Source organism: Peromyscus californicus, unplaced genomic scaffold, assembly GCF_007827085.1.
Source record: "Peromyscus californicus insignis strain IS unplaced genomic scaffold, ASM782708v3 Scaffold_7__1_contigs__length_154581171, whole genome shotgun sequence".
NCBI lineage: Eukaryota > Metazoa > Chordata > Mammalia > Rodentia > Cricetidae > Peromyscus > Peromyscus californicus.
In genome coordinates this window covers 133,060,585-133,087,264 of record NW_026294595.1, presented here as the reverse complement: position 1 = coordinate 133,087,264, position 26,680 = coordinate 133,060,585, and the positions used below count along the sequence as shown (strand labels likewise).

General features: G+C 50.3%; 1 protein-coding gene across 1 annotated transcript in view; it reads right to left on the bottom strand.

Annotated features, from left to right (window-relative positions):
• Arhgap40 (Rho GTPase activating protein 40) overlaps window positions 1–21,159 on the bottom strand; it is a 40,278-nt gene extending 19,119 nt beyond the window's left edge. Inside the window, exons 1-4 of the mRNA XM_052725809.1 lie at window positions 21,026–21,159; window positions 4,933–5,129; window positions 851–1,068; window positions 284–353 (exon numbers count right to left, since the gene is read on the bottom strand). Coding sequence (XP_052581769.1) covers window positions 284–353; window positions 851–1,068; window positions 4,933–5,129; window positions 21,026–21,159 — 619 coding nt within the window. The remainder of the gene's footprint in view (window positions 1–283; window positions 354–850; window positions 1,069–4,932; window positions 5,130–21,025) is intronic.
• Between the last annotated feature and the right edge of the window lie 5,521 nt (window positions 21,160–26,680).

Genomic DNA, 26,680 nt, shown 5'->3' with positions numbered 1-26,680 from the left:
GATCTCATTACAGATGGTTGTGAGCCACCTTGTGGTTGCTGGGAATTGAACTCAGGACCTCTGGAAGAGCAGTCAGTGCTCTTAACCTCTGAGCCATCTCTCCAGCCCGGCAGTAGTCCTTTTAAGAGCCCAACTTGTCCCCTTGGAGTTTCTTCGAAGCTACTACCCTTGTGCACAGAGGTAAAGGAACCAGCAGAAGGGGCAGAGGTGAGCATTCTCTTGCTTCACAGGGAGGCTTATGCAGTCTGGATTCCCAGGGCCCTGAAGAATGAAGGCCACCTACCTACAGGAGATGCAGAAGCCACAGAATGGGTCCATTTCATTCCCGAGTCCCCATTCTCTGAAGCTACTTCCTATACAAATTGTAGACATCATCAGTTAGTCCTGTGGGGGGAAGCTGGGGGACACACAGACCCTGGGAGATAAGAACCATTCACAGGTAGAGCGACTGAAGCTTAGAGAGGCCGCAGCGGCTGAATGGATGGGGAGAAACACGGAGGCCTGACTATCATTTTAACCACAGGATTGCGCCCTTCCTGTGGATCCCAGAAAGAAGATGCCCACAGCTAGTCAGGCTTCAGTGCCAGCAGAACATGCAAGTGACAACGTTTGCTTTGGTAATGACTTAGCCAGAACCTCAGCTTTCAGAGGCAGCCAAGGACACGGTGGCAACAAGCACATACACACTGGCATGTGCAGCACACACACACACACACACACACACACACACACACACACACACACACACGCACGCACTGCCTGGGGACACGGTGGCATGCAGAGAGGCACATGAGAGTCGAAGTGACATCACAGAGGCCCCAAAAGGCAGTGCCTAATGGCCCTGACTCACCCTGGAAGTGAAGACCCCAAAGATATCCCTGACATCTCTGATGGGTGGTTTGTGTCGTCTTCGGGCTGAGCGGGCATAGGCGTCTAGCCGGCGGCATACAGCAGCCACCTGGGTCTGTGTCAGTGTGGACAGGAGTCTCTGGTGATCGCCATCCGAGCCCAGGCCACCAACAAGGCCGGACAGGCCTGCGTCCCGCAGCCACTGAGATTCAGCGTCCCCTTTGGCCGGCAGAGGGAGGATAAACATCAGATAAACACACAGAATTCCATATGTGGCTTTGCCATGCTCACTCATGTAAGCCTCACATAGAATCGTATGCTCACATAGACAAGAGGAGCTTCTGTGATGCTCATATTGAGGCCCATTAGCACCAAGCCGATCCTCCCCAGGTAAGAATTAGAGGTGTTTACAACACTGGCTAGCATCCAGATTTAAACTTATATGAACAACTTTTAGAGACAGCAAGCTAGGGCGGGCCCCGTACACTCTGGATCAGGAATATAGCCACAAAATCTGGCAAAGACACCAACCACAGGATCATGGAGGCCCAGGCATGCACAGCACGGACCCTCTGTTCAAGACCTTGATGTGTTGGAATAGTGGGTTAGGCTCCACGCCAGCATCCCATAGCAAAAGGATTAGTCTATATGCTGAGACTGAAGCTTCCAGTCCCACCTATGGGGACTCTGCTCCAGGAACTCAGGCCAGGGGCTGGGACACTGCCTAGGCCACCGTCCCCAGTTACCCAGACCACCCTGGGGAGGCACTGGTCTTGTCATGGGGGAAACAGTCAAGTGTTCACCAAGGAAGCCGAACAGACCCGTGAGAGGGCGGGCGGGGCGTGAGTAGTTGTACATCATGTGTTGAACGAGGAAGTCAGGAAGGGGCTGATGGTTTCGAAAATAACTGAACAAGGACTGGGGGATGACTCTGTGGCTAAGAGCCCTGGATGCTCTTCCACAGGCCCCCAGTTCTGTTCTCAGCACTCTGGTCTGTAACTCCAATTCCAGAGGAGCTGACACCCTCTTCTGGCCTCTGTAGGTACTGCATGCATATGTTGCACAGATATACATGTAGGTAAAGTGCCCACACACATAAAATAAAAATAAATAAATCTTTTAAAACTATAATTTTTCTGTCAAATATTCTAGCATAGCCCTAATAAAGGCAACTAATACATTCTTATAGTCTTTACCTAGATTTAACTATCCTTGCACGATTATTTACTAAATATTTCTTTCTTAGTCACCAACCACACTTTTACCTTTTTTTTTTTTTAATTATTATTTTTAAGCTTGAGGACAATTTTATTAGAGCTTAAAAGAAAAATTCTAGGGCAGGCAAGCTGTAAACCTCAGCAGCTGCCCAGAGGAGGGCGAGAGAAGAGAGAGAAAAGGCCATGCTTTTGGAGTTAAGCTGGCAGGTCGGCCGCCGGGGACGAGACAGGAGAAAGGAAAACTGAAAGGCAGGCAGACCCAACAGAGCCTCGTGGCCGCTTGTAGATGTCAGAACATGGTCCAAGAATGGAACTGTGAGGATTTTGAGTGCTTGTAAGAAAACAAGCAAGAGTCTGTGCTATCAGTTTCTTCAAAAGACAGAATTGTTCTTGAAATACAATTTCATGCTCCTCCCAGGTGTAGCGGATAGGAGTGAGTTTACTTCAGACTGTTCATCACAACTGGCTGTTGTCATGTATGTGCCTCTACGGAAGGACATGTTTTTGCCACATGTGGCTTGTCCTTGTGATTGTACACTTTACCCAGGTGATCCTGCTTAACCTTCAAGAGTATCAATTGTCTTGTGCTCTGAATAAAGTTGGCTATTGTATGAGACTTTAGTCTGCCTCATTTTTAGGCTCCATTCTCCCAGGTCCAACTGCTAACAGGGCAATAAACAGTAGGGATGACCTTAAAGCTATCGTGAAGGGACAATATCCCCATTAGAAGTGGAGTACACCACCACCTGCCATATGCAGAAGAGAAGAGGAAAATGAACCACAGAAAGGACCATCAGGAGCAGGGATGGGAGAGGGCAGTGGGAGGCATGGGTATGAGCAAAGTAGAATGATCTATCTGTACGACAATGTCACAACAAAAGCCATCATTCCTACCCTAAAGTGTAGGGGTGATAATGAACTACACATGCTCTTGGCTCCCTCTGTCCTGAGTCTACACAAACCCTGTGTTTATTTTGTTGTCTGAAAAGTCTCCAGCCCCCAGCACTCTGACTCCAGTCCCTGGGTTTGGTTTTTGATGGACCTGCTGGCTATAGTATAATACAAGAAAGTCTGCCTCCTACATCCACCTCACCATGGATTTGCATTTATTTATTGGAGCCCCTGCACCAGCCCATTAACCCTCTGAAGACCTCAAAGACCCAAATGGCCTGTTTGACCAACCAAGGCCCTCAAAGCTGAAGCATAGGCCAGATCGGAGAGTTGCCATGTAGGCAACCTCATCAGGCCCTTGTGACTCCTTTGCTTGCTAAACAAGGAAAGATGGGGAATGTGCCCAGTTGTTCCAGATACCAGCACACAGGCTGAAGTGGGAAGGGCTGGGGATGCCCTGGCCTCATGGAAAGTGGAGGATGGCGGTACATGAGCAAATGTTACGGTCATGTCAAGGCATGAGGCTTGCTACAGCAATGAACAAGACTGGGCCAGAGCCTGGGGTTGTTAGAGTGCTGTGGTACAGAGGGGAGTTAGCAAGCACTTCTGAGCCCAGCAACTGACCGAGCACAGATCCTACAAGGAAGCTGGACAAAGAGTGTTCTAGAAAGAGAGGCAGTGTGGACAAAGGCAGGGCTGTGCTTTCATGGGCAGAAGCAACAAGGAAGCCTAGAGAGAAGAGAGTGTGGCAGAGTGGTGGACTAGAGGATGAGGCAGAGACGGGCCCCAGCCAGTTCTGGAAAGGCTTGTGGGCTAGGGAAAGTGTCATCCCACCAAGAGGAGGTGCATGAGTGTCCTCCCCTGGAATGTGGGTGCTTATGGGGTAATAGGAAGCACTAAGTGACCATGGCTGTCTCCTGAGGCTGACCAGGAATAGCCACCCTGGCTCTTTCCCAGGCCCTTACTCATCACGCCCAGATGCCATGTTGTAAGGAGGCCTGGACCACACACAGAGGCCACTTGGAGGAGTCTGGACCCAGACCATAGGTACAGGAGGTCACACACACTGCCAGACACAGGGGTAAGAAGCCCTTTGAGATGACGCTGACCCAGGTGACCTTGGGTTTGTCACTGAAGGAGAGACCCTAAGCAAACCTCCGGGGTGAGCCCTGTCACCCCCTGAACTGTGAGACATGTTAGCAGTGGCTTGGTGCTGCTCTATGCTACAGTGTTTAGGGGCCTATGATGTGATTACAGGGACACATGTCTGCTGCTACCCTGAGAGACGGGGGGAGTTGAATACCGTGCAGAGTGTGTAGAATCCGCTAGAATGTCAGGTCCTCCTAGACTGTTCAGTGTTCTTCATTGTACCCCAGTGTCTAAACACAGCCTGGCAGCTGAGTGTAATGGCACATGCCTTTAATCCCAGCACTCAGGAGGCAGAGGCAGGCGGATCTCTGTGAGTTTGAGGCCAGCCTGATCTAAAGAGCAAATTCCAGGCTGGGCAGTGGTGCATGCCTTTAATCCCAGCACTCGAGGCAGAGGCAGGCGGATCTCTGTGTGTTCGAGGCCAGCCTGGTCTACAAAGCAAGTTCCAGGACAGACTCCAAAGGTACACAGAGAAACCCTGTCTCGAAAAACCAAAAACAAAACAAAACAAAAAGCAAGTTCCAGGACAGCCAGGGTTACACAGAGAAACCCTGTCTCAAAAAACAAAACATCCACTACCTGGCAGACAAGAGACACTCAATAGATGTCTCCTGAATTATTTCATCAAAGGGGGACAAATTAATTGACCTTGCTGGAGGATCCCTTGACAATGGCATGGAAAACACATGGCAGGGAAGCAATGGACAGACGTCTGCAGCAGTCCCAGCAAGTCCTCCACGCTCTCGCTTGTGTGTGGGCCCTGACAAATCCTCCCCTGGAATAAAGCCCTAGCATCCATCCTGCAGGCCCAGCCAGGGTTGCTCACCTTCTAGGAGCTGGCTTCCGCTTCCACCGCTGCCCTCCTCCTTTGCCCCGCCCCTCTGTTGCATCCGTTCCACCTCCATCCAGAAGCCATCCATGGACAAGCTATCTGCCCAGGACAGCCGTGAGTGGGAGCAGTCAGCAGGGCGTAGCCTCAGAGGCCGCTGTTGCAGATGTGTGGGGCCTGTAGGGGGGCCGGGGCTGTACAAGGGAAAAGGGGGTATCAGGTCAGGCTCCGCTCTTGCTGTGCCAGGCCTAGGTCTGTCCTGAAGTTAGTGCCTCTCCAGATATCAGAAAATGGCTCTCAGCAAACTGACCAGGACCCTTGGCCTTTTCAGAATCCTTGGTCACAAGCAATGCCGCTAATGCCATGGACAGCTAAAGGCCCGCATGCTCCCTCAGCAGGGCCGACAGTCCTTGTTTCGGAGGATGGTCAGTTTCAGCTGTCAACTTGATAAAATCTAGAATCACCCAGGAGACCGGCCTCTGCAGCCATGAGAGATGGGGGCCAGGATCCCTGTCCCAGACTCTCATGACAGCGACTGTGCAGTTTGTCCTTGGGGACTTTGCATCCCTCCCTCGACCCTCCTTGTCCTTCCACACAACATAGAATGAATTTCTCCTTTGTGCAGCTTGATAACTCCAAAACAAGACAGAGTCGGGCTCCTGGTCCCAGTAACTGACAGCTGAGGACGACCAATGAGCTTGGGATGATGTGTCTCTGCTTCCATCAGAGCCAGAGGCTTCAGAGACCTTGGTGCTAACAGTGCTCCAAACACACCAACCCTGACACCCACAAGCTGCTAAGCCTTTATCTGGCCCTATCTGTGACAATACCTCCAGGTTCCTCAAATGGGAAGTGAGTATATCTAGAAAATTCTATAGCTGTTTGAGCTTAGTATTGATACCAGGCAAGATCCGGTCCCTCTAATGAAGACAATAAGCTCCTTCAAGCTTTGAACTGTCCAAACTAGAACAACAAACCCTAAATGCTCAATTTAAAAAAAAAAATCATGAAGATACTGCTTTGCAAAGACAGAAGAATGCTGGCCACACAGCACAAGGACTGGAACTCAAATCCCTAGCACCCACATCAGTGCTGGGCCTGTAACCCCGGCACTCAGAAGGCAGAGACAGTGGATTCCCAGGGGCAAGAAAGCTGGCTAACGAGAATTGCCAAATTAGCAAATTCTGGGTTCAAGTGAGAGATCCCTCTCCTTGTATAAGGCAGAGAGCAATCAAGGCAGATACCCAGTGTGTCAATCTCTGGCCTCCTCATGAACACATGTGCGAACACACATCCACACACAAATTGAAATAAAAAAAAAGGCATGTAATACAAAATGGCAAAGGTTAAAAGCAGAAGGAATGTTGGCTAGAGAGATAGATCAGTTGTAGAGTGCTTGCCCGACATGTACAAGGCTCTAGGTTCAGTCCCTAGCACAGAACACACACACACACACACACACACACACACACACACACACACACAAGGGGAGCAGTGAGAAAATAAACAGACTAGGCACATGTTGGGTGAGCATTAACAAAGACAACGATCTCAATATTACTTTTAGATTAAGATGCATTCTGGGAAAGGGACATGCATTCAGAAACTTCCATACCTGTAACTGTATGGGGACATAGCAAAACCCAAACCCAGCCACCACCCAAGTGAACAAGCACATTAGAAACGTCAACCTGGTAAGATGGGCTGGCCTCTTGCCTAGCTGTTTCCCACTAAGCGCATGGCATTGAAGTCATGGAGTTCACACTACTTCAGCTCATCTTCCATTCCCCAATGTCATTGCAAATCCATCTCCTCCTCCAGGCGCCGGCCACCCTGCTACAGAGGCAGCACACTTCTATTGTGTGAGCCCTGCCATCTTGTGGTAGAGACCACCTAAAATGGCAGCCTAGAGAGGGCAAGTCTTAATGTCAGGTGCTCAGAAGCTCTGACATTTTCAAGTGGACGTTATGGCACATGGCTATGCCTGTCACACCACTGTAAGTGTCTGCAGAGGAAGGCAGTGTTTCTATTTGGGGTGATAAAATGCTCTACAGAGGCTTATGAGGATTGTTGCACTACTCTGAACACATGAGACCCCATTGACCTGCACAGCGTAATGCATGTGAGCTGCATCTCCAGCAAGCCTCCATCATTGCCAAGCTCAGGACCCAGAGCTGGTGATAGCTGCCTCTCAAGATCTTTCTGAGCTGGTGATACACACCTATCATGCCAGTCCTCAGGAGGCTGAGGCAGGAGGATCACAAGTTTTAGGTGAAAATACCTAGAGACTTATTTCTCATCGTGAGCCAGCTTGCGGTCATCGCAAGCATTCCTACAGAAGTAAGAAAAGCAGAGGATTTCACCACTGGCCTTACTCCACATCACCCCTGCAGATCCCAACACCAAAGTTCGGGGAACTTTAGCCTGGGCCAGAAGCCCTATTCTTCACACAGTGTGGCCCAGTTTCACCCCTCAGCCAAGTCCTAGAGCTCAACTTTCTTACCAGCCACACGGGAGTCTCCGCCACAGAGGTGTTTAGCTCTGCTAAAGAGACCCCGGAGGAAGAGTGACTGCTGAGTGTGGTTTATTTCACAGACCCCCTCTAGGGAGGGGATCAGCTACCCTGTGATGGCTGTAGTTTGCATTTGCCAGTGTGATAATTGCTGCAGTACACGCACCTTTGTGCAGAGGTAACCGTAGGAGAGACTTCAAGAAGCAGGATTGCTCTTGAAGTTGTGAGATGATGGTACTTCTTGCCAAAGTGTCCTTCAAAATGGACCGTCGATTTTCTCTCTGTGTGTTGACTGCTCTCATGGCCTGTTTGGCCTCCTCTCTTGTGGGATCCCTGGAGCTGCAGCTCCCCCTCCCCACATCTGGGCTCCCCACATTAGTATCTTCCTAATTACGGAGGTGTGATCCAGGACCCAAGGCCAGCTCCGTGAGTGCAGACCGTGTAACCACCCAGGGAGGGGAGTGTGCACAGAAGTTTCCATTCCTGACTTCATGTTCTACTGATGCCTTCCTTTTTTCTATGTATTTATTTTTATTTAGAGACAGGATCTCACGTAGCCCAGGTTGGATTCAAACTCACTACATAGCATAGCAGAGAATGACCCTGAGCTTCTGGAGTGTTGGGGTTACAGGTGTATACTACCACATCCAGTCTTCTGTGGTACTGAGGGTCAAACCCAGGGCCCCGGGCAGGCTAGATCAGCACTAAGGGAACCATCCTTCCAGTTCTACCAACTTGGAATTTCAATCGTTCATGCATGAAGACCTCCACACCCTTTTTACACCACTTGTCCTTCCTGTACCTCAGCCCAGGACCTGGCTGTGCCTCCCCCTATCACTGAGCTCCATATGGAGCTGTCAGCAGTTCCACCCCCAAACACGCTCAAGTGTGGCAGAGTGTGAGTGTGTCAGGGCCTGGAGGAAGAGGGGAGGGCTGGCCATTTTCTCCCAGCAGAAGCATCCTAATTGGAGATCAGTTCCTGGTTAATGATAAAATTGGCTGCTGTGCTCTGTTTATGCTTTTCCAGAAGGCCAGAGCCAATGCCTCCTAGGAGTCTGTTTGTACCCCATGCCGGCACACACTCTGCTCTTAGCTGCCTCTAAGAAGCATTTGGAAATTACCCACATCTGTGTGTTTTCCTGACACTTTGAAAACGGGAAAAACTAAGCCCCAACAAGGGCCATCCGCCATGTCACCCTTGGCTAGCTAAGCAGCGAGAGGGGAGCAGTCACCCCTCACGGTGAATTTTCTTCGGAGGCCAGAGAGGACAAGCGAGAGTATGGGAAGAAGCTGCACACATGCGGCTCCCGAGATCACATCGCGTCATTAGCAAGAAGAGGCAAGTTTAGCACAATCATGGAATTTTCTCAGGTCCTCACAACAGTCCTTGGTTTGTTGCTAGTGTCTTGTGTGCACAGGCATGCAAAGCATGTCTACCTCCAGCTCCCGTTCCCATTTTAAACATCCCTGAGCATGCGCACATGCCTAACATCAGATCCAGCCAAATTTCAAGTTGATGGACACAGTTCCCCCCAATTTACAGACAAGGAAACAGCTCCAGAGAGTTGAGGGGACCCACACAGACTTATCCAATAATCAAGGGACAGAGCCAGACCCTGATACCAGGTTTCAGGCTCCAAAGCTCTTGGTGTGTGGTCTGTGTGCAGTGTATGTATATGTATGTTTGTGTGTGGATGTGTGGTGTGGACTTCTGCCTCAGTCAGTTTCCACCTCATCATTATTGTTATTATTATTTGGGTTTTTTGGAGACAGGGTTTCTCTGTGTATCCAAACTGAGATCTGCCTGTCTCTGCCTCTCGAATTCTGGGATTAAAGATCAGCATCACCTCACCTGGCGTCCACCTTATTGTTTGAGACAGGGTCATTCACTGAGCCTGAAGCTCACTGATCCAGCTAGGTTGGTTGGTCACTGAGCTCCAGGGCTGCACCTGGCTCTGTCTCCGAAGGGCTCCACATCACAGATGCGGGTCCATGGGCCTGGGTGCTGAGGAATGAACTCAGGATCTCCTTCTGTGGCAAGAACTTTATCTCCTGAGCCATCTTCCTGGCTCTTAATAGCTGCACTAGATGGTTTAGGGGCCCTGGGTATAGATGAGGGGATCTGAATGCATTGACTGTCCCACAGCAAAGCTGTCCTCTCTGAGTTCCTTGTGGCACTTTCTTTTTCTCCAGTGGCCCTGGAAGTCTTTGGTGGAGGTCCACCCTCGCCTATTCGGTGTGACAGTGGACATGTCTTTCCCTCCGCAGTCTGGTTTCTGCAACTTTAAATGGCAAGGTGAAGAGAGGTTTGGGCCCTGCAATCTTACCAGGCAACAGCGGCAAGGGCCTTAGCTGCAGAGCAGGGGAGAGCTGCAGGAACACAAATGGCTAAGAGCCCACACAAGGGAAGGGAGAAACTCCTCAGAGGCCAAGGTCAACATGACTCGGAGACCAAGAATGTGGCACAACCCGGTGAGCAGGTAGAGGAGGCGTGGCCGGGGCCCCTTGCCAGCAGCCGCTAAGGCTGCAGCAGGACAGGTGGTTAAGCCTGGCACCAGAGAACAAGAGTCCTCATGCTTCACCAGCACTGACTGGAGTCACAGCAGCAGCAGCGCCATTATCTGTGCCAGATAATGTCAGAGGACATTGACATGGGAATAGGCTCTTGTCAGAAACAGAGGTGATACAGCTAGAGTGACCGTTGACCCTAACACAGATCCCCCGGGAACTGGTGTTGGCCTGTGCATGGCTCTGCTCTGAACTCCACAGTGTAGTCCCCCCACCTGACCCTAGTGGGTCACCTGTTTGTAGTGAGGGCCAAACCTTGCATTAGGTATGTTTAGAAGCACTTCTGGCCTCTGTTCAACTGGACATCAAACATCCCCCTGTTGTGGCAACCAGAATGTGTGAAATGTTGCCTAGGAAACAACATCATATCACTGTGGGTGGGGGATACTCCCCATTCCCATGGACCAATTCATTCAGTCCTCACTACTTCCCATTGTTATTACCCCGTTCTGCAGATGAGAACACAGAGGTGCAGAACAAGAAGATAGTTTGTCCGAGGTTTCCTGCCAAACAGTGTAGCCCAGGCATTCTGACCCCATAGACTATTTTCTCAAGTACTAGGCAAGTCCCCTGTGTGCCTTTCCTGCTGGGTGTGGCTTCTCTTTCATTGGCCCCATACAGCACCTGGATGGAGAGGGAATGCCACCAGCCTACACTTGGCCCTGTCTGCTGAAATCTCTGTCTCTGTCACACCAGCCACAGGGCTGCTGGTCTGTTTGGGAGCTTCCTCTTGTCTCATAATTACTGTTATGCAATGATAAATGGATTGAGACAGGTCCTAATGGGGCGTGCTGGGAGTACTGTAGGCCATCACTGCTAGGTTCGCCAGCGCCGAGGTTTGTTTTGCTGAGCAGGGAATCAGAGGGAGAGAAAAGGCAGAGGACGAAGAGAAAGACGAGCAAATGGTGATGGCCAGAGATGGCCATGGAGGAATGGCTGGATGGTATGTCCACGCCTTTGGCTTTGGGGCAAGCCCTGTTGAGCCTAGGCTAGACTAGCTGCCCTCAGACAGACTCAGACGCTTGGACAAGAACAAATGGTTGTTGATTTTATAAATGATTGATGCTGAGTTCAGGGCCGTTTGTTATGCAACCAATAGCTGACTAACACAGTGTTCTGCTGAGCAACCAAATAACTCTGCCAAGAGGGGCAGGAGCCCACATTTTCCCACTCAGACACATTCCCAGATGCCACACACATGCCATCCGAAGTGTACACACTTCGAATATTTCCATTTCCAACCCTAACGAGTGACTCAAATTCAAAGTAGGGCAGGAATCAGGCCTCTGAGAGCAGAGGTTGACCAGTGACCTCAGGACATGGCCATGTGCACAACATGGCCGTGGCAGGGAACCTTGGGTGCATACCCTTCCACAGACAGGTACACAGACGTGGATTCTCCATGCCTTGCGCACGGTCATAACTCAGCCGAGGACCACGGTGTGAATGGCATACCTTTGGAGGCACATCCTTATTGCACAACGCACAGTACACAACCTGAACCTTATTGCACAGAGCACAGGGGAAGATGGCCACACTGCCATCTGTGAGGCAGGGTCTGTGTGGAGAGGGAGACGGCAGGAGAGAATGAGAGGTTACAAAAGCGGTGAACGTTCGTGCATCATCTGCTGGGCTCTTCAAAACCATCTAAGGCGCCAGGCGGTGGTGGCGCACGCCTTTAATCCCAGCACTCGGGAGGCAGAGGCAGGCGGATCTCTGTGAGTTAGAGGCCAGCCTGGTCTACAGAGCGAGATCCAGGAAAGGCGCAAAGCTACACAGAGAAACCCTGTCTCGAAAAACCAAAAAAAAAAAAAAAAAAAAAAAAAAACATCTAAGGCAGCAGCTTTCCTCTCAAGACAAAACAGTAAGAACAAAAGGTGACTGACTCAGTCTTTGCACTCAGTCTTCGCATTGTAATAGTACTCACTGTGCTGAGGCTGTAGCTCCGGAGTAGAATGCTTGCCTAGCCTGTGCACGCACGCACATGTACACACACACATACACACCCAACATTCATCTCTGTCTGCCTGCGTCTCTCTTCCCTCAAACCATGGGCCAGATGAAGCCTCCTTTTCTTGCGTCGCTCTTGTTGGGGGCCTTGTCACAAGGATGCCAAGGAGCTACCATGGCATCGAGGTGTGTTTAGGACACTGTGGGAGCAGGAAGTCACTGCCCAGCTGTGACTCTGTGTGCTCTCAGTGCACATGGAGACCTCCACAGGAGAAGTCAGCATCACAAGGGATGTTGCTATGATCGAAAACTAGGCACCAGATTTGGACGATTCCACATTTGAAGTGTAAAATGTCTGCCCATTGAAATTTTATATTGGTTACATGCTAAAATATTTTGGACTCACCAGGAGAAAGAAGATGTATCATTAACCACATTAAGCAGGTCCCAAAACCCATAGTCTTCCCTATGCTGTGCTGTATCACCTTGATGGCCCCACCAACCCAGGGAGCCCTAGGGGGCATGGCTGCAGGGCTGCAGACGTTGGGGAAGGAGGTTAAGGAGAGCTGTTAAAATCTCTGAGAGGAACTGGAGATGGTTCCCAGGGTAGAGTGCTTGCCGTACAAGTATGAGGATCTGAGTTTGGGTCCCCAGAACCCAGGTAACAGCCAGGCATGGTGTGCACATCTGGAACCCTAGCATCGCGTCAGGGCGCATAGAAAGACAGATTCCAGGCTAGTCAGTCAGTTAGCTCCTGGTAGAGCCCAATAGAGGAAGACACCTGACATGAACCTCTGGCCTAGACACATGAGCACACGTGCAATTACTCCTACACACATGTATAGGAAATACATGCACATGCAAACATCACACACACACAAAAACTTAAAAGAAAAAAAAGAAAAAAAAGCAAGAAAAGAAACTCCATGATTTGTAGGGTTTTCTCTCCAGACAGTGGCATGCACATAGATGACCAACATTTAGCAGATGCTTTTTGTGGCTCTGAGGTCTCACAGGGCCCATCCTTGCCTCCCCAACACCTGCTCTTCAAAGCAGTCAGAAATCAGTATCACCGTGGGAAAAGCGCCTGGCTGCTTACCCCGGACTGGCTTATAACCCTCGCCTTGCCGTAAGGGCCCTCACTTTACATTTCTCATCCTTCACCATTTCTCTTGGATATTCAAGGGCTTAAGAGCCAGACTGTCAGGGTTAGGAGATGGCTCAGTGGTAAAATGCAACTTGGAAACCTGAGTTTGGATCCCCAGCATCTACCAAAAAACAAGTGCAGTAATATATGCCTATAATCCTGCTGCTGGGAGAAGGTTGGAGATGGGAGGATCCTGGAGACTCCTTAGCCAGCCAGTCCAGCTAAAACAGCAAGCTTAATCTAGTGAGAGAGCCTGGGTCAAAAAAAAAAAAAGTGGAAGCTGGACAGTGGTGGCGCAGGCCTTTAATCCCAGCACTCGGGAGGCAAGAGGCAGGCGGATCTCTGTGAGTTTGAGGCCAGCCTGGGCTACAGAGTTCCAGGACAGCCAGAGCTACACAGTGAAACCTAGTCAGTGAAACCCTGTCTCAAAAACAAAGAAAACAAAACAGAGGATCCCTCAAGTGAAACTCTAGCTCCACACCCAGATGCAGAAGTGGCATGCCTACACATGCATATACTGCCCCCACACACTAAGTAAATAAATAGACGTAATGACAAACCAAACGATAGCGTTTTATCTAATTATGTAACGAGCTCTCAGAAATCAATAATAAAATACCAATAGGCTAGGAAAGCTGACATATTCTACTCACTTTGGAGATGAAGTGTCGGTGCTCATTATGGAAGGATCCAGAACTCACAATGCTCAGGAAGATGCAAATCAGAGCTGGTGAAATATTTCACCCTTCAGAAGGACAAACAGACAAGGGAACCCTCATCCCTGGCACAAGCATGAGCCAAGACAGAGACATTCTCACCCTCCTTGAGCATCTGCTGAGGAATTGGCAGTGTTAGGGATGCCTCGCAGAAGAGGATGTGAGCAGGGTCCACACTACAGGCAGGATGAGAATCCCGGGGCAGTGGCTGACAGCCGAGTACCAGCACCCCAGGGACCAGGCTACATGACTTGGTGCTTCTGCCCAGCTCTGTGGGCCACAGTGGAGATCCCCAAGGATGTTCACGTGGACATCAACCACTCTCAGAATGGCACCAACTTGAGTACCAAAATGACAGGAATGAGGGGGCTTTCGCAAGGAGGATGTGGATTCAGAACTCTAAGTCAAACTATCTACCACTGCAGGAAACCAGGGCGCCTGGATGTGCCTTTCCTGTGGGAACAGCCTCTAAGCATGCTCCCTTTGACCACTGATAGCTGAGGGAAACTGTTCGTGCCATATATATCAGGCACTGGGCCAAGCATAGACTCCATTTTGCCCTCACAATGAGCCCATGTAGGCGCTGCTGGCCACAGCCATTTAGGCCCAAAGAAAATTAGTCTCAGAGAGGTTGAGTAATGCCCCTTAGAGGCCCACAGCTGGCATGTGAGATGCAGGTTGGCCTTGTCATTTGAATAGTGTACCGGTGATTCATTCAGATCTTGCATCTGCAGACAGAGAACACTTGATATCTGAAGATCAGTTGACCCTGACCTCAGTGGCAGAGACTTGAACTGCACATGACTGAAGTATGAGTTGAGGATGTTAAGGGTGATTTAGCTCATGATCTACCTAGGTGTCATCAGCCAAGTTACCTAGCTATTATTGACGGAGGGAATCTGATAGTCGACCTGGGATCAAAATGGGTCTTCCTGCCTCTTGGCTCCAGCTTGGAAACCCTGCCAGACACTGAGCGTGGGAAAAGCTGTTCGACCTGTCAGCAGTGATCTTTCAAAGGCAAATTATGGGGCTGGGGATGCAGCTCAGTTGGCAGAAGGTCCGCAGTGCCCTGTTGGACCGCAAACACAACATAAACGGGTGGTGGTATACACACTGCTAACCCCAGCACTCTGAGGCAGGAGGATTAGAGTTCGAGGTTGTCCTCACCTACATTATGAGTTTTAGGACAGATAGACAGGTACACAAACACACACACACACACACACACACACACACACACACACACACACACACACACATTCACACTCATTACAAGAAGTTTATTTTGATCCAATTAGCAAAAACTAAAGAGTACAATAATACACTGTCAGTAATGAGCCAGGCATGGTAGCACATGCCTTTAACCCCAGCATTCTAGAGGTAGAGGCAGGCAAATAAATCTCTGTGAGTTCAAGGCTAACCTGGTCTATATAGTGAGTTCCAGGATAGACATAACTACACACTGAGACCCCGTGGGTTGTTTTGTATGTGTGTGTGTGTGTGTGTGTGTGTGTGTGTGTGTGTGTGTGTGTGTTGTTGTTGTTGTTGTTGTTTGGTTTTTGGTTTTTTTAGACGTTTTCTCTGTATAGTCCTGGCTGTCCTGGAACTCTCTTTGTAAACCAGGCTGACCTCGAACTCCGAGTGCTGTGCCTCTGGAGTGCTGGGATTAAAGGCGTGTGCCACCATGCCCGGCTCAAGACACTGCCTTTTTTTTTTCTTTTTTTTTTTTTTTTTAAGAATACCAAGAGACGGGCCAACGAGATGGCACAGAGGGTAGATAAGCTTGCTGTGTAAGCCTGGTGGCTTGAGCTCAATTTCCAGGACCCACATAGACGTAGAAAGACAGAACCAGCTCCACAGAGGTGTCCTCCTAACCCCACATGTGCTGTGGCACACAGCAGTGCATACACCTGACAATAAAATAAAAGTTAGCTGGGCGGCGGTGGCACACGCCTTTAATCCCAGCACTAGGGAGGCAGAGCCAGGTGGATCTCTGTGAGTTCAAGGCCAGCCTGGTCTACAGAGCAAGATCCAGGACAGGCATCAAAACTACACAGAGAAACCCTGTCTCAAAAAAACCAATCAATCAATCAATCAATCAATAAATGGAAAAGTTAAAAACAAGAACATAAGGACTTATGATCATGACCTTCCTGAGACTGTAAGGGGCACAGCTTTCCTGGAACCCCCTGGGGATGTGTTTCAATGTTCTCAAAGTCTTAGGATCAGTGACTCCTGTTCTGAGAGCTTGTCATCGGGATAAATATCCAGGGATTCATGTCTGAGAACATTCCAGCACACTTTACCACAGCATCCCTCCAAAACAAGAACCAGGAAAAGGGCCCCAAATTCCACTCAGAGGAGGCCAAAAGGAACAAAAGGAAATGCCAGGCAGCTGTGGAGAGGCAACATCAACCTGTCCCCAGTAGTTGTTGTAAAGTGGGAAAGGTCATTCACTGATAGCCTGTACCATGCGCCAGTGAATAATGCACATGTGTGCACAGATACATGCAGTTAGAACGTGAAAGGATCGTGTATATTGTCTTAGTTCCTCTCCTGTTATTGGATAAGACCTCCGACAAACGCGCCTTAAGGATGGCACACAGTTGGAGAATGTAGCCCATCATGGTGGGGAACCCAAAGTGGAGGAGCTTGGGCACACTGTACCTGCAGCCAGGAAGCCAGAGGGAGGGATACTGGTGCTCAGCTTGAGGCAGCTTTTTTACTTATTTGTTTGTTTGTTTTGAAATGGGGTATCACTAAGTAACATTGACTGACCCGGAACTCTCTCTAGAGACCAAGACCAGACTGGCCTTGAACTCAGAGAGATCTGCCTGCCTCGGCCTCCTGAGTGTTGAGATTAAAGGTGTGTGTACCCAAGACAGCTTACTCTTTTAGATGTTGTCCAGGAAATGGTGCCCCCTCCTTCAGGGTAGGTCTTCAATGCTAATCAAGACAGCCCCTCACAGGCATTCACAGGCATGCTCAGAGGAATATAATGCAAACAATTCTGCACAGTTGTGTTGGGGTTCTGTCTCCTAGTAATTCCAGATCCTGTCAAGCTGACAACATGAGCCATCACATATACATTATACATCTATGTTGATGTGTATCCACAAGCATAGCATCCTACAGGATGTGCACTAAACCATGCTTGGTGACTGTCCATGTGGGTTGCAGGTGGAAAGAGCTTGTAATTTTTTTTCATGGTAAACACTGCTTTCTTGGTGGCATTCAGTATGAGGCATTACTGATCTCCAAAGAGGTCAAAATTACTCAGCACATCAGGGGTCCACAGAGAGCTGAATGATCTAATGAGATAATGGCTAGGATGGCTGAAGTCCATCCTGCTTTGGGGGAAACCAAGCCACAGCCAACAGATACACAGCATATGTCGTCCCCCACTGTGAAACAAAGGTGCTCTCTACTAGAGGGCACCAGCTGCCTGTCCTTCAGACACACTGGCTCACACTGTCCTCCAGACACACTGGTTCACCCTGTCCTCCAGACACACTGGCTCACACTGTCCTCCAGACACACTGGCTCACACTGTCCTCCAGAAACAGCTTGTGTTTCCCTGGTTTCGATGCACTGATGGTCCTCTCACCAACTGCAGCCAAGAGTCAGCAGATGCTATGGCATGCTGGCTCAGTTACTGCTCACTAACCATGATGGGTGAATGCCAATGCCAGGAACCAAGGTGCCACGTGGCTGTGGCCGGTGAGATGGTTCAGCCACAAAAGACACTTGCCACCAAACCTGACAACCTGGGTTCCATCTCTAGGTCTCACAGGGTAGGAGAAAAGAACCAGCTCATGCAAATTGTTCTCTCTCTCTCTCTCTCTCTCTCTCTCTCTCTCTCTCTCTCTCTCACACACACACACACACACACACACACACACAGACAGAATAAATAATTATAGTATAAATATTTGTGAATCACCATATGGGAAATGGAACTTGATTTGCAATTCTGTGTAGCAAACAAAATATATTTCTATTGGGCAGTGAGAAAGGGACCCTGCCAAAGCCACCTTGCTCAGATGGGACTTCAAGGCTCCTCCCAAGGTCAACACTGTGACGTTGCCGTTTATAAGGTTCTGTGCTTTGGCTCCGTTCACTTTATAGGAAGTCCTACTAGATAAACTGCTGACTTTGGCCACTCCCCGACCCAAACCTTTCTATGTCTTCCTCCCAGACTAGCCTATTTGGTCCTCCACCTCCCTGCCCACGTGGAACTTCACAAACAAGCAGTGAGTATTTCATTCATTGAATGAATATTTTCCCCAGCATCTCTGAGGGGCCAGCCCTGGACCTCCACAGTAGACACAAGTGAACAGACACATGTCAAACTGAGCATGACACCCAAAGGTTGTGGCCTCGCTGGAATTCGCTGGATAAATAAATGATTCAGTGAATGACTGCTGAGATGAATAGGCTCGGTGGTGGGAGCCTTGACATGGTGACTTTGTGGATGGTGTATAAAGCCTAGCCTGGAGGGGACACAGCCATGCCATCTCAGGGAGGTGGTTTTCTGTTGAGGGACAGTGGATGCCATTCTCAACAAAGAGAGAACACCCTGTTCTAAGCTCACGGTGAGAGTTCAGTGTAAGGCACCTACTGATCATATGCTCTAATATCATTTTCATGAACAAAAATAGTCAGTATATAGCACATTTGAAAACATGTTTTCAGCAGTCATTTTATTCTGCATGTGCATGCGTGTGTGTGTGTGTGTGTGTGTGTGTGTGTGTGTGTGTGTGTGTGTGTACCTGGGTGTACCTGGGTGTACATGGGTATGTTCACCTGTGCAGGCCAAAGCTGGACAACCAGATATCTGCCTCTACTGTTCTCCACCTTATATTCTGAGACAGAGTTTCTCACTGAATCTGCAGTTCCCACTTTGGATGGACTGGCTGGCTTCACACAGGCCGCAGCCTCACTCTGGGGTCCAGGTGAACATCACTACACCTGGCCTTTTGCCCTCCCTCTGGGGTCCAGGTGCTCATCATTACACCTGGCCTGCACCCTCCCTCTGGGGTCCAGGTGCTCATCATTACACCTGGCCTGCACCCTCCCTCTGGGGTCCAGGCGCTCATCATTACACCTGGCCTTGACCCTCACTCTGGGGTCCACGTGCACATCATTACACCTGGCCTGCACCCTCGCTCTGGGGTCCAGGTGCACATCATTACACCTGGCCTTTGCCCTCGCTCTGGGGTCCAGATGCACATCATTACACCTGACCTGCACCCTCACTCTGGGGTCCAGGTGCACATCATTACACCTGGCCTTTGCCCTCCATCTAGGGTCCAGGTGCACATCATTACACCTGGCCTTGACCCTTGCTCTGGGGTCCAGGTGCACATCATTACACCTGGCCTTTGCCCTTGCTCTGGGGTCCAGGTGCACATCATTACACCTGGCCTTTGCCCTCGCTCTGGGGTCCAGATGCACATCATTACACCTGACCTGCACCCTCATTCTGGGGTCCAGGTGCACATCATTACACCTGGCCTTTACCCTCGCTCTGGGGTCCAGGTGCACATCATTACACCTGGCCTTTGCCCTCGCTCTGGGGTCCAGGTGCACATCATTACACCTGGCATTTGCTCGAATACTTGGGATCTGAACTCGGGTCCTCACGTCTGCACAACAAGCACTTTACCCCAAGCCATCTCCCCATCCCCTTATCTAGTTTGTTTTTTTAATACTTAAAATATATACTGAGCACAGTGACCTCATCACTGGGGAGGCTGAGGCAGAGGACTGAAAATTAGAAGCAAGTTTGGGCTACATAATAAGACCGTCTCAAAAATAAATAATGTAAATGAAACTTAAGACAATGCTTACCTAACCCTGGAGTTTGGAAAGCCACCATCAGGGAGGCGAGCATGTCGCTTTTGTTCCTTTTATGTTCTTGTAAGTAAACAAAGGGGATGCTATGAAATTTCACACTCTTAAAAATACCATTCACTTGTTCATTAACCACAATCACTGAGCACATTCAACGGGCCAGAGGTTCTCACAGTTGGATCCAGTATTAATAACAGGAGATTAAGGAGGGGGTGGGTAAGAAGAGTCGATTTAGTAAACAGGTTGTTAAGTAGGTTTTGGATAGAGAGATGGAGTGATGGATGGATGGATGGACGGATGGATGGATGGAGGGATGGAGGGAGGGATGGAGGGATGGATGGATGGATGGATGGATGGATGAGAGTATAGAGTGATGGGGTGGATGTATAGATTCATAGATAGAGTAAATGATGGCTCCTCAAAGATGTTTGCCTCTTAATCTCCAGAATTTGTGACTACGTTCTCTTGGGGCAGCAAGGGAGGGTGGATGGGGCAGAGAGGAACTTTACAGATATCATTGAGATTGTTCAGGTCCTCGAAATGAGGGAGAGCCTGGATAACCTGAGTGGGTCCAAGGTCACCCACTGGTGTCACTTCATTAGTGACAGAGGCAGGCGGGAGAGGCAGAGGTTATAGAAGGGAAGGTCACAGTCAAAGTTGAAGGTGCTGGATGCTGGCTTGCAAATGGAAGAAGGCTATGTATGAGCCAAGTGATGTGCGGACCCTTAGCATCCAGGAAAGGAAGCCAGGTCCCCTGAGAGCCTGATGGTGGAGAACGAGTCTTTGGTTTGAGGACACCTGATGTGCAGAACTCAAAGATAGTAACTGTTGTGTCACAGATCCAAACAGAAGCCAGAAGCAGCAGGAAGCCAACACATCAGTCAGGCCAGGCAAAGTGGATAGACAAACAAGTTTCCCCTGTTGAGCCCATTTCCCGCTGATGGGTCAGAACCCTCACACATCCCCCACAGGCGCTCAGAGAATGTGCTATGTGGCACAAAGGTCTACGAGTGCTACTCCCTGCCAGAGCCAGGAGTAGCCCCATCTGAGAGTACCAACCCCAATTCCTGAATCACTCTCTGGGGAAGGACCACAGCCAGTCTCCAGGTGTTTGGCCTGCAAATGAGTGTGGCAGGAGCCGTCAACATTCCAAGGCTCCTTTCACACCTGCAATTATCCATCCAGGAATGGGTTTGCCCAAGCTAGTCCCCAGTATCACTTAGAACTGTTAAAAATCAAGACCAACCTAAAAGGACTCTTGCCTCACAAGACTATTGTGAAGACTGAGGTGACACCTGTCCCAGGCACACAGCCTCCCTCCACCACCCTTGACACCAGTACCTGCAGCCCAGGTGAGCCCATCGCCCCGGCGGCCTGGCGATGCGGGCTCGTGGGATCCGGGGACAGGGTGAGGCCAGGGGCAGCAGGGCCAGCCCTTCCATCTGGGCAGCAGGGAGAAGGGAAGGCTCTGTCATGGACAGGCACACAAGGCTCCCGATGCTGCCTCTGGACTGAGTGAATCACTGTGACAGTTGGAGGCAGGCGGGAGGGTCTGTGGCACACCCTTCGAAGACACCCCCATATTTGAGGTGGGGCTGACTTAGCTAGGACCGCCTACAGGCAGGTATGTGTGAGCACACACTTGGCCCCTTGCCAAAACAGAAATGACATGAAAAGAAACGGACATAAATTAAGCATGGCACACATGCCTATCATCCCAGAAGGTAGAAGGTGGTGAAAGACCATGATTTCAAGGCCAGCTTGGGCTGTAGAGTGAGACGACTCTGCAGTCTCAAGCAAGAAGCAAGAAGCAATAAACCAGGGCTAGAGAGATGGCCCAGCAACTAAGAGCACTAGCTAATCTTTCAAAGGACCCAGGTTCAATTCCCAGCACCTACATGGCAGGCAGTTCACAATCATCTGTAACTCCAATTCCAGGAGATTCAAATGCCTTCTTCTGGCCTGTGTGGGCTTTACATGTATATGGTACGTAGACATACACGCAGGCAAAATATCCGTACACGTAATTTTTTTAATCTAAAAAAAAAAGATTAAAAAAAAATCAAGCAACCAAATACACGTGCACCAGACATGAAACCTGCTATTGATGTGGCCACTCTCATCCCCACAGCCATTCCAATAAAATAAAAATAAAATTTCAAAATAAAGCCAAAAGGAATGAATAAAGCTAGTGACTAGCAGTGAACCAGGGCTTCACCTTGGCTTAGCCCTCCCATGAGCCTCTGGGAGCTGTGACTTCCTCCTCTGTGAAAAGGGGGCAGTGACAAGCGGGCAGATGGCACCAAGGGTCAGCAATGGGCAGGCTGTGCTGTGGAACAGAGGGTGCAGGTGGAGTGGGGCGGGTGAGGGCGGGGCAGGGTAGCAGAGACCTCCTGGGAATTGGCATTTGGGCTGAAAGGTGAAACAGCTGAGCTGAGGGGGGGGGGCTGGGGACTTAACTCCCTGCCCACCTTCCTGCCTGCCTGGGAACAGCTGCAGGAAGGCTTCCTGGTAGAGGCAGTTTCTTAACCACTGTGAGAATTGAAGGCTAAGGGGCCTGTGGGCAGGGGTTGAAGGAATTTCTGCAGAGAATGCGGCTGTGTAACCTGTGGTCCTAACCCTGCACCTGCTGCGTAGCACGGGCCCCTGCTGCCTGACCAGAAGGCCGTGGCCTCATCACGAGGAGTCCTGGTTGTCTCTGCCCTTCTAGGAAAGCTGAGTGCCAGTGACCTTGAAATCTTATTTACCTTCAAGAAGAGAAGTCCCATGCACTCTGTAGCCAGGGAACCAAGTACACAGGAATCAAGAAATGGAGTCGAAGAAACTCGAAATATGGTTACGTAGGAGCCTCAGTCCTAGAACTCCATATTCATGGTCCTGTAAGGCCTCACGGGAAAAAGGACCACAGGAGCCCTAATTTACAGGAAACCATCACTGGCTCAGACAGACCATGCAGGTGAGTAACTGTCCACTTTCCCAGCACTCCCTCCTCAGGAGGAGACAAAAGAACCACATCACAGGAAGGGAGAAGAGCTGGGGTCTGACTGCTGCCCAGGCTCCTCCCAGAGTGTAAAGTGAATCAGCATGGGGAACAGGTGGGAAGCTGGTACATGATGAAGGTTCACGGAGCTTTGCATGGGGAACACAGTAGGTGCTTAATAAAGGATGGGTGCATAGGTGGGTGGACAGGGAGTGGTGGATGGATAGACATGTGGATAGATGGGTGGGTGGGTGGATGGATGGATGGATGGATGGATGGATGGATGGATGGATGGATAGGTAGATGGATGGATAGGTAGATGGATGGATAGGTAGATGGATGGATAGGAGGATGGATGGATAGGTAGATGGATGGATAGGTAGATGGATGGATAGGAGGATGGATGGATAGGTAGATGAATGGATAGGAGGATGGATGGATAGGAGGATGGATGGATATGTAAATGGATGGATATGTAGATGGATGGATAGGTAAATGGATGGATAGGTAGATGGATGGATAGGTAGATGGATGGATAGGAGGATGGATGGATATGTAAATGGATGGATATGTAGATGGATGGATATGTAGATGGATGGATATGTAGATGGATGGATAGGTAGATGAATAGTGGAAAGAGGAGGAGGTGAGAGGAGGGATGAGAAAATGGCTGAAAAGATGGCCCATTGGTTAAGAGAACTTCTGCTCTTGCAGTGGGCTGGAGTTCAGTTCCCAATATCCACACTGGGTGGCTCACAACCACCTAAAGTTCCAAGGACTCCAGTGCCTTCTTCTGGCCTCCTTGGGCACCTGCACATGCATGGTGTACAAAGACACACACACACACACACACACACACACACACACACACACACTAAATCTTAAGAAAATGACTGAGTGAGAGGGATAGTCGGGAGGACCTTTAAGGCAGAGACTAGATGGCTGATGGGCAAACAGGTGTATGGGTGAGGGGAAGAGTGGCCCTGTGGGGGAACGAACGGGAGCCAGCAGGGCTGAGTAAAGTGACGAATCATTGAGTCCCTGGGGAATGGCGAATGGACGCAGGAATGAATGCCAAGTGAGTGAGCTAGGGCCTGAGTAAATGACTAACCTAGAAGTACAAACCCAGCCGCCAGGAGAAAGCAAGAAGATCAAGCAATCGGCCAGGATCCTGCACAGTGAGCTTTGAGCCTCTGGCAGGAAGTGCCGCCTCCCTGCTTCCTGGAGAGTTGTGTGTCTTTAGAATGAAGCCTGGAGGCGGGAGTGTGCCCCACCTCTGCACCCCTGGCAACATTCCTCAGCCCCATGGCCCTGCCACTGGGGTGAGTATCGGCCAGGCCGGCTGGGTCACAGTGGTGACTCAGACCTGTGGGCCCCTGTACCTGGCAGCCTGCCAGCACCTCCCTAGGCAGCTTGAGATCTGGACAAGCCTCTTCCTACCATGGATTCCTGTGTCCTCACCAGTCGGCCCCCGGGACCATATTCTAGGCTCAGAATCTGCTCCTCCATACCTCTGTGCCCCCAAGACAGCACATTACCCTAGGACAGCACTATTCCACCCAGGGCAGGCTAGTGGTGCCTCATCCTGGGGGTGACCTTCAGCTTTGCTACTAAGCTGTGCAACTTCTGGGAGATGCCTTAACCTCTCTGAGTCACAGCTTCCTCATTTACATTAAAACATCGCATGTCCTGAGAGTTGGTGTAAGGACTCAGAGAAACCAAGGACCGGCAAGCACCTTAACTGTCCTGGCACACGAGGCACGGCGCCCCTTGTTTCCAGGGGCCTGACGCGTGCGTGCGTGCGTGCGTGCGTGTGTGCGTGTGTGTGTGTGTGTGTGTGTGTGTGTGTGTGTGTGTGTGTGTTTAATGGAAATTTATAAGCCACTCAAAAAATGCTCTGCACTCAGCCCTGCATGGGCGTCCCCGTACTAAAGTCCTAACCCCAGGATCTCAGGATGTGACCTTATGTGGACAGGATGTTCACAGGGTGTTGACAGGAAATCAAACAAAAAACAAGTCATTGGAAAAAGCTCCAGTTCAGCATAAGCAGGGTCCTTGCACAGAGGGTAAATGTGGGGGAGACAGCATGTGGCAGACATCCAGGGAGACTGTGTGAAGACAGATTTGATGGCATTGCCCCAAGACAAAGAACCAAGTTGCAGCCACCAAATGTTGGGGAGCCCAGGAGGGATTCTGACATACAGCCTTCAGTGGGCTCAGTCGGGTGTGCCCTCACCTCACACTGGCAGCTTCCACCACTCAGATACTGCCTGATGATGCTCAAGGCCTCTAAGCTTGTGCCTTGTGCTATGGCTCCCTAGAGGGGACTGGTTCTGCAGATGAGGACATAAGACCCAAAACAATGGTAGGGGGAGACAGGGCTGGGGGAAGAGGGATGACTGAGGTGGGGGAGTCCTGGCCTGCAACTCAAAGTGCAGATGGAAAATGAGGGCAAGAGAGCAGGTGTGACAAGAAGCATGAGGCAGCGTGAGAGACCTAGAGGCTGTGGAAGGATCCGGGCAAGCACCCCACGTGATGCTGGAGGCCATCCTCTGCATCTGATTGGCGGTGTGACCAGGGACATGGGCTGCATCAGAGATCTCCAGACAATCATATCTTCTCCCACCAGTCCAAGACGTCTTCTCATCCGCCTTTGCAGGTGCAGAAGGGCCTGGCTGCTCCCGCTTCCCCTCGGGATCCATCCCACGTACTTCCAGACAGGTTGGGGCAGTGATCCGGGGGCTGGACTGCATGGCCAGGACTGCAGGGAAGCTGAACAGTACCCAGCATGCCCAGCGACAATGGGCTTCTGACCTTTGATCAGTGCTGGGGTTCCTTGTGCCAAGGGTTTGTGTAGAAGACTCCAGGCAAAGCCAGGAGGCAGTTCCAGCCATGCTGAGCGGGGGCCATTAACAGAGGGATTTGTTTACTTGCTGGAAGCCCAGCCCCATTGGATGGATTAAAGCACAATTGGGGCTTTGTGTGTGTGTGTGTGTGTGTGTGTGTGTGTGTGTGTGTGTGTGTGTGAGTGTGAGTGTATACGCATGTGAGAACATGAGGATGTGTGTTTGTGAGTCTATATACGTGCCCATGTGCTGGAGGATGTGGAGAGGCTTAGAGAAACATGGCCTTCTTGTGCACCCTTGTCAGGAGACGTAACAACTTCTGCAAGCTGCACTGTGTGGCTATATCATACACACCACAGTCTCCCCTACACCTCTGGAACATCTCCATGCAGGGGCAGGCTTGTGGGTGAAGTACAGGCGTGGTCATCGAATCCCACGGGTGGGAGAGAGGCCCCATCTGTCAACATCAGCTGGGCTCACATCCCAAAGGGCAGTGCTACACTGGATGAAAAACTGAGACTCCAGCCAGGACCACAGGGAGCCACAGACAGTTTTAGGGAGCTGAGAGGGGGTGTTCTGATGGGCGCTGTGGGTGGATCATTCCGACAGGACAGAAGGAGCAGTAACCAATGGCCACAGATTAGCAAGTCAGGATCTGTCTTCTCCCTGGGACATCTTCAGTTTTTGTGGTGCCCAGTGGGATGTTGGGGGAAGGACAAAGTGATATCAGATGGTACATGGGAGGCCTGTCCCCTCCCCTAGTCCATCTTTCCTGTTACCTTGGGGTAACCAGAAGGGCTACAGATGACTTTGGGAATTTTCCAGGCACAGTGGCACATTTCTTTCTTTAATCCCTGCACTCTGGAGGCAGAGGTAGGCAGGTCTCTGTGAGTTTGAGGCCAGCCTGGCCTGCATAGCGAGTTCCAGGCCAGAGCTACATAGAGACACCCTGTCTCAAAAAAAAAAAAAAAAAAAAAAAATTAAAAATCTCCCACCACCTGTCCCCAGTTCCCCACCTGGAGAGGATGGACACTGTGGGTCAGCACCTGGCTCAGGAGCCACTGGGCTGGGTTTGAATCCCTGATCCTCTAACATGACTTGGCAAAGTTACTCAAAGGCTGGGCCTCAGTTTCCCTCTCTGTAACTGAGGGATAACCAAGCTCTTACCTC